Source organism: Mus caroli, chromosome 7, assembly GCF_900094665.2.
Source record: "Mus caroli chromosome 7, CAROLI_EIJ_v1.1, whole genome shotgun sequence".
NCBI classification, from domain to species: domain Eukaryota; kingdom Metazoa; phylum Chordata; class Mammalia; order Rodentia; family Muridae; genus Mus; species Mus caroli.
In genome coordinates, this window is record NC_034576.1 from 38,733,411 (window position 1) to 38,742,319 (window position 8,909).

At 41.7% G+C, this 8,909-nt stretch overlaps 1 protein-coding gene across 1 annotated transcript in view; it reads left to right on the top strand.

Annotated features, from left to right (window-relative positions):
• The window catches only part of LOC110297897 (zinc finger protein 420-like), a 24,636-nt gene that overhangs the window by 10,229 nt on the left and 5,498 nt on the right, over positions 1-8,909 (top strand). The window contains exons 2-4 of the mRNA XM_021166975.1: positions 309-435; positions 4,340-4,432; positions 8,438-8,547. Of these exons, the coding sequence (XP_021022634.1) occupies positions 309-435; positions 4,340-4,432; positions 8,438-8,547 (330 nt within the window). The remainder of the gene's footprint in view (positions 1-308; positions 436-4,339; positions 4,433-8,437; positions 8,548-8,909) is intronic.

Consider the following 8,909-nt stretch of genomic DNA (forward strand, 5'->3'; position numbering starts at 1 on the left):
CTCTCTCTCTCTCTCTCTCTCTCTCTCTCTCTCTCTCTCTCTGTCCCTCTCTCTCCCTCTCCTTCTTAAAACTCAGGACCCAGCACTTGAGAGAATAGCATCCACAGTGGATGAGTACTTCCACCTCAGTTAAACTACTTTTAAAAAATACCAACGCATGCCAACATAATCTAGACAATTTGTCACGGTTCCACGTCCTGTCAAGTCTTCAGGGAAAACCATACAGAGAGGATAGTGAAACCACATTGAGAGAATTTGTGTTCTCAAAGCTGAGTACTTGTGGCTTAAAAAGAAATGTGTCACTCCAGGGTTCCGTGTCGTTTGAGGACATTGCTGTGGACTTCTCCTGGGACGAATGGCAGCATCTGGACATGGCTCAGAGGACTCTCTACAGGGACGTGATGCTGGAGAACTACAGCAGTCTCCTGTTCTTAGGTGAGTCTGTGCTCTGACCCTCAGTGCCAATTACAGCGTTGGATTGTAATTTTGGGAATTATTGCTGACTTTTGTTTTATTTTATTTTATTTTGGTTTGGTTTGGTTTGTTTTTTTGGTGTTGGGAGTGGGATGTTTTATGACATATTTATATTATGGTTTAGATTTTCCTGGGCAGACATAAGGAAACTTCTGTTCACAAGTATGAAGTGAGAAAATAAGCCAAAAGAAAGGTTCCATCAATTCCAGCTTAGACCATAAGTGAACTTCCTGGGATCCCTAGGGAACAAGGGCACTCAGACAATCCATAGCACCAAGAGGTCCAGCCCTACTCAGGTTATACCTAGTGTGTCGCAGAGTTGGCTAAAAGCCAGTCCTGAATGCAATGCTGGACCTGTTTATTACAACCCTGTGTGGAAATTTCAAGGGACCTACAATCTTATCATCCCAGAGCTAGGGATTCACTCTATGGTCCCGTGTTGCCATGCCATGCATGAATCTCCTGCAGTTCACCATAGCTACTGGACTTTAAGCTCAGAGGAAATGACAGCCCTATAGCTTCCCATAACCCCCTCCAGTGTGTGCATGGGAGTAGTGTTAGTCTGTGTGCCACATGGTCTTCATGTCCTCTGTTGCTGGACACTTACCTTAGCTGTCGTGAACACTGTAACACCCAGGGAGCTGCAGATTTCTCTACATCATACTCTTCTTTACTGTTCAGTCCAATAGCAGCATCATGCAGGAGTTCTGTTTTAGTCTTTTGAGAATATTTCATACTATATTACATGTTAACTGTACTGGTTTATATTAGCATCCTCATCTTTGGGGATGTTTCAACATTTGTTATTGTAAGTCTTATGTGACCATACTAAGATGATAGAAGTGACACCTCTTTGTGATGGTTATTGGTGTTTTCATGATGGGCGCGGTGAACTTTCTTTTTATATTTTTGTGGGCGCTTGTGTTTAAAAAATGTCTCTTCAGGCCATTTACCCAGATTTAAGAGAAGCTTGACCGTGCTTGTTCTTAGTGCTTCAAGGTCATTATTTGTTCTGTAAGTGACTGTCTTGGATGAATCCTCTGCCCATGTTTTTTCCCCGTTTAGGATGGTTTCTTCTATTACTTGCTTACCTTTGTATAGAGATAATTTCGAGATTCATAATCAATTTGACTTTTGCTTCTCATAATCAGTTTGCTCTTTTACACATATATTAAAACACTATATGATTGTTCCAAAATGTTTTCTGTATATGCTAACAACTTTATAGTTTTTGTCTTGTGCTTCAATTTTGATCCAATTTTAACCTGATTTCTGTCCAAGGAGAAAGAAGGTCTATTGCCTTTCCTTAACTGGTAAATATTCATGTTTCTCAACATGATTGCAAGTAAACTTAACAGGAGGAAAGATGTATGTTGGTGTGTGGCTTTAAAAGGTTTCAATCAATGATAACTTGGTTGTCTTATTTACTTTCCTACTGCTGTGATAAAACACCATGACCAAGGCAACATAGAAGGAAGGGTTTGCTTAGAGTTTGTGGTTCCAGAGGACTAAGAATCTGTTACTAGCCTGGTGGAGACACATGGCATGGCAGAAGGACTGACTGACAGGTCCTATCTCCAACCACAATAGAAAGTAGAAAGAAAAAAAATGGGATTGAAAATTCTTTGAATTCCCAAAGCCCTTCCCCAGTGACACATTTTTTTTAGATTTATTTATTTATTTTATGTATTATGAGTACAATTATCGCTGTCTTCAGAAGAGGGCGTCAGATCCTATTACAGTTGGTTGTGAGCCACCATGTGGTTGCTGGGATTTGAACTTGGGACCTCTGGAGGAGCAGTCAGTGCTCTTAACCATTGAGCCATCTCTCCAACCTCCCTCCTCTCCTCTCTTCCCTTCTTTCCTCTCCCCCACCCCCACCCCCAGGGACACCCTTCTAATAAAGACACAGAGCACAGACATCAACGTGGCCCTGACAAGCCAGTCCTCAGCTACATATGTGCTGGGGGGCATTGGACAAGCCAAGTATGCTCTTTGGTTGGTGTCATAGTCACTGGTAGTTTCCAGGGGCTTGGGTTAATTGACGTTATCTATTGGTTTTCCTATAGGGTTGCCATCTTCTTCAGTTCCTTCAATTCCTCCCCCAACTCTTTCATAGAGGTCCCTGACCTCAATCCAATGATTGGCTGGAAGTATCTGCCTCTGTCTCAGTCAGCTTTTGGTAGAGACTCTCAGAGAACATCCATGCTCCTGTCTGCAAGGACAACGTAGCATCAGTGATAGTGTCAGGGTTTGGTGCATGGCCTTGGGATGGGTCCTGAGTTGGGCTAGAGACTGGTTGGCCATTCCTCAAGCCTCTGCTCCATTTTTGTCCCTTAATTTTTTAATTCTGAATCAAAAATTTTGAAGGTGGGTTGGTGTCCTCATCCCTCTACTGGGGGTCCTGTCTAACTACTAGAGGTGGTCCCTTCAGGTTCCATTTCCCCACTGTTGGTCATTTCAGCTATGGTCATCCCTATTGAGTCCTGGAAGCTTCTCACATTCCAGTTCTTTGGGATTAAACACCTCTGCCTCCTGTTTGATCATATAATTTTATATGTATATCTTCAGGGCTGACTGTTTGACAATAGACAACAACTGTACTTATCTTGACTACTTTGTATAAAACAGAGTTGTGGGACTGGTGAGATGGCTCAGTATAAAGGTGCTTGCTGCCAAGCTTGACTTCCCAGGTTCAATCCCCAGTACCAACAGTGTGGAATGAGAGAAATACCTGCTAATAGTTGTTCTCCATCTTCCACATATTCATGCTCAAACACACACACACACACACACTCCCATACACACACACACACAAAGAAATAAATACATACATGTAGTAAACATATTTTAAAAGTGGGCTTGCTGAACCTAAATAGTTGTTGCTCTCATGAAGGATTCAAGTTGATTCCCAGCACACATGTGGTAGCTTACAATCATCTCTAACTCCAGTTCCTGGTATCTGATGACTTCTTCTGACCTCTGTAGGCACCAGGCATGCACTTAGTGAATATAATACATACATGCAGGAAAAATCCTCACACACATAAAATGAACTAAATCTAAAAGAAGTAGATTTTTCTTTGATTATAGCTAGTTGGTAAGGTACTTATGCAGTATTACTAAGATTCTACATGTAATTTTCAGTATTGCCTAAAAGGAAAACAAATTAGCAAACAATAAAAGTATCGAACCTCTAAAATGTTTATTCCAACATGATATTTTTATTGATTAATTGGGGTTGACTTACAGGTTCAGAGGTCCATTACCTTTAAGGCAGGAGCATGGCAGCACCCAGGCAGGCATGGGTCAGGAGGAGCTGAGAGTTCAACACCTTGTTCTGCAGGCAACAGGAGGAGACTGTACTAGGATTAAATACATGCTCTGCTATACCTAGTAATTTCATTTATTTAAAACATTTTTAAAATTTATTTTTATTTACAATGTGAGTATGCAGTGTGGACAGACTAAAAAGAGAATGTCCGATTTGCTGGAACTAGACTTAAAGGTAGTGTGTGTCACCTAATGTGGTTGCTGGGAACTGAACCCAGATCATCTGTAAGATTAGCAAGTGGCCTTAACAATGGAAACATCTCTTCAACCCCTTGTATAATTTGTATTAAATATTCTTTTCTTTTATTGTGTTTCCTCTCCTATTCATTTCTGTTTTCTTAAACTTTCTGGAAATCACTATGCTGTTTGACAATGATATTCCAGTCAGTGAAGAACGGAAGTGTCGACCCTCTAAGGAAAGTTTCTGATTCACTGACTCACAGGTCCTGAATTAGATCTGCTGTCTCTCATTAGTGTTAGTGGACTGCACCTAACACTTTTGCCAAACTTGTTTCTTCTTTACCACTTACAGGACATTGCATGACCAAACCTGAGGTGATCTTCCAGTTGGAGCATGGATTTGGGCCATGGCCTGTGGGAGACTCCTCTGTCCGCAGCCTTCCAGGTCAGTGAATGCATACAGAGCAAAGGAGGGCAGCGAGAGCACACTTACCGTGTTGGTCACATTGAACCTTCTTACCAACTTACCTAGCCCTAACCTGGAGTTTCTGAAAAAATTACCCACATCAGGCTGTCTCCTAGTTTTTTGTTCTTCCTGATGTATGGATTTTTTTTAAATGAAAACATGCAAGTTTTTAACTGAATGCTGCCCTGTTGCTAACAGGTAGCATTAATTGTATGTTAGCCAATATACAACTATGTGTTAAGGTGTGAACAGAGGACTGAGATGAGACCATACACAGTACTTACCACACCGTAACTGCCACTGTCTTACTTGAATTCCCATTACTATGAAGAGACACTGTCTTAGTTAGGGTTTGCATTGCTCTAACGAGACACTATGATGAAGGCAACTCTTAGAAGGTCAACATTAATCATCAAGGTGGGAGTATGGCAATGTCCAGGCAGGCATGGAGCAGGAGGAGCTGAGAGTTCTACATCTTCATCTGATAGAAGATTAGCTCCCACATGTTTAGGAGTAGGGTCTCATTGCTCACCCCCACAGTGACACACTTCCTCCAACAAGGCCACACCTCCTAATAGTGCCATTCCTTGGGCCAAGTGTATTTAAACCACCATATTCCACTCCCTGGCTCCCATAGGCTTGTTCAAACCCATAAGTCTGTGGGGGCCATACATTACCATAATATAATGTAAAATAAATTTAGTCTAACTTCAAAAGTCCCACAGTCTATAAGTCTCAGCGGTGTTAAAAGGCCAAAGTTCAAAGACTCTTATCCAGTCACTTAGCTGTAATCCCCAAAGCAAGACAGGAAACCAGCTGGGCAAACCCCAAACTGCATCTCCATGGCTGATGTTAAAGCGGTCTTCTGATCTCTAACTCCCATTTTTTTTTTTTTCATTTTTGTTGACTGCAACAAACTTCTTTTTTCTAGTCTGATTCTATTCCCTATTGACAGCTTTCCTTGGCAGGCATCCAGTGGCTCTGCTCTGGTGTCTTTTAACATCTTAGGGTCTCCAAGGCACCTCCAACTTCACAGCATCCTCTCCCAATGTCTGGAATCCACACATTATCTTCTAGGCTCTTTCAAAGGGCTTGTGTCACTTCTCCAGCTGTGCCCTCTGTAGCACTCTTGGCTCTGGTTGACTCCACTCCACTAATGATGCTATTCTTGGTGCTCATCCCATGGTACTGGCATCTCCAGCATGCTGGAGTCTTCTGCAACTAGGCATCACCAAGACCCTCTCATAGGTTCCTTTCATGGTGCTAAGCCTCAACTGCTTTACACGACCCATTCAGTCTTGGAACATCATCTGCAACTGAGGCTGCACCTTCACTAGTGGCCTACCTTAGCCTCACACAGCGCCAAGCCTCAGCTATGATCCATGACCCCTATATGCCATCAAAACAAGTACCAACTGGTTGATTCTTACTGTAATGCCCAAACCTCAGGGTCCCCACAGACTAGCAAAACCCACCAGGAGTCCAACTTGTATACCAAAGCAAAGAGTCTTTATTCAAGCTCGAGCTTGGATAGTTCCAACCTCTCCAATGCAGTGGATGGGTGTGGAAGGTGCTGAGCTGGTATCAGTCTTGCTTTTTATACAGTGTAAGCTTGGCAAGGGGCTTTCCAACTTGGAGATACATGGTTGGTTGACATTTTAGAAAACATAGCTTGCATAATATTTTAGCTAACATCATAAACTTTGCTATAACTTGAGTCAATTTGCCCTGAATATGACACTCAGCATTTTCCCTTATCAAGAGTGGAGTGTGCTGGGCAGTGGTGGTGCACGCCTTTAATCCCAGCACTCGGGAGGCAGAGGCAGGTGGATTTCTGAGTTTGAGGCCAGCTTGGTCTACAGAGTGAGTTCCAGGACAGCCAGGGCTACACAGAGAAACCATGACTCACAAACAAACAAACTAACTAACTAGCTAACTAACTAAAAAAGAAAATACAGAGTGGAGTGGTTGTAACTTGGATCTGCTCTGGTTCCTGGAACAAGCTGTGGTTTTTCCTTTTGCCAAATTGAAACTGAGGACAAGCTGGACATAAGATAGAATTAACTGGCTGGGTCCTTCCTGTCCACATTACCAAGTCTAGCTGCAGCACGAGGTACAACCTTGGCTATCTCTGGAACACAGCTTCTTTATACTCTTAAGAATACATGTCCAGAAGATTTCACCTTAGTGATAACTGATTTCTTCTTAATCACCTCTAACTTCTTACCTTCAGCTAACTAGCATCAATTGTCCTAGTAGTCCCTTCTATTCTTGATTCTGAAGCCAAATCCACATGGCTGAAGCTGCTGAGTCCTGTTTGGCTGTCCTAGACCTACACCTTGATCTGTGGATTAGCCTTAAATTCAGAAATCTGCATGGCTCCAACTCCTGAATTCTGTGATTAAAGGCATGTACCACTACACCTGGACTTAAGCTTTTCTTTATCTGCAGCTTGCTCTGTCCTAGGCTGGCCTTGAACTCAGAGATCTGTTTAGCTCTCTCTCCTGGGATTAAAGGCATGTACTACCATGCCTGAATATAGGTTTTTCATAGCCATTACTTTTCAAGATATGGATCAAAAGATATGTGATCCATTTCTGGGTTGTAGCTCGTTCCAGATTAAAAGTGCAAATGAAAACGATAAGCAAGTAATTGTTCACTGGTAAACACATAGACAATAAGCTTAGCTGTGTGGGATCTTACCCAATGGCTCCACCCCCTTAATCTGTTTATTTCCTTAGACAAAGGATTTAGTTTCATTGCACTTCTTGGTGCCCTTTTATTATTTGAACCGTACATTTTGTACTTTTTCTTACGAACCTTGCTACGCTTGATCAAAACACTTTTCACAAGAGTAAACCAGAAGACAAAGTCTATGCTGGGCTTTTCTGAGATTTCCTTGGTCAATGCAATTAATTGAAATCTCTTTACCTTAGCCATAGATAGACTCTTCAGACAAGGGGAAAAAAGCAGCCACATTCTTCACTATAATATCACAACAGTCTCCAGACAATGTACAAAAAAAATCTCTGTACTCTGAAAGCTCTAGAGCCAGGTTTCAGAGTTCAAATTACCCTCAGCAGGAAAGTCTTCTCCATTCCTACTGGGACAACCCATTAAACCCCACTTAAAGCATCTCACTGCTTTCCAAAGTCCCCAAATCTACATTCCTCCAAACCAAAGCATGGTCAGGCCAATCACAGCAACACCCCTGTCCCTGGTACCAACTTCTGTTTTAGAGTTTCCATGGCTGTGAAGAGACACCAGGACCAAGGCAACTCTTATAAGGACAACATTTAATTGGGGTTAGCTTACAGGTTCAGAAATCCAGTCCATTAGTATCAAGGTGGGAAGCATGGCAGCATCCAGGCAGACATGGAGCTGTTCAAGGCCAGAATGTGTTAGATGAGACATGTCAGAACCAAAAACAACAACAACAACAACAACAAAAAATGAATGACTATGTTGTAAATTTAAATTTTCTTAGCAGCAATACCCAGAATGGAGATGCATCATGTAGATAAAAAATATGTTTGCCAGTATTCACTCTATAGGATTAATATTGTGAATATATGAAAAAAAGAACCCATATACACAGTTGTTGATAATAAAGAATTATCCAGCTACTGTGGAGTTTTTTGTCAGATGTGAGACATAGAACGGCTGTATGATGCAAGTATCCCATCCTGGGTAAATGCATGATGGGACCATGGGTGTAGTGGCCGCCCTTCAAGTGCCATGCTTATAATAACCAATATACAGTGTCGTTCTCAGTGCTCATCATTGGATTCATCAAAAAGATGGCGATAATTTCAGATGTATTGTTTAACTGAAAAGAATCAGATTGTGCTGGGCATGGTGGCACACATGCAAACATGCACGGTGAAGTCAATCAGTTTATTCTAGTCTTCAAGAAGAACTAAAATGTATACTGTTATCATTCAGAGTTATTTACAGAGAGGAATATTTTTAATATCATTATAGGTATTCATAAAGTGACTACCTCCTTTGAGACCCACCAGGAAAATCACAAGGGATATTTATGGCAAGTTGAAATCACCAACAGCCAGACTTCAAATGAGAAAATTATTGAAGTAAGTCAAACATTTAACATGAGTTCTTAACAAACTTCATATTGAAACATGAAGATCGGAAATTACTTAGTAATGTTTCTTTAAGAACTTAACCTAAGTCAACAGGATGAATCAGTGTGTAAAAGGACTTCCCATTAAGCCTGGCCATCTGAGTTTGATCCTGTCTTAGTCAGGGTTTCTATTCCTGCACAAACATCATGAACAAGAAGCAGTTGGGGAGGAAAGGGTTTATTCAGCTTACATTTCCACATTGCTGTTCATCACTGAAAGAAGTCAGGACTGGAACTCAAACAGGTCAGGAAGCAGGAGCTGATGCAGAGGCCATGGAGGGATGTTCTTTACTGGCTTGCTTCCCCTGGCTT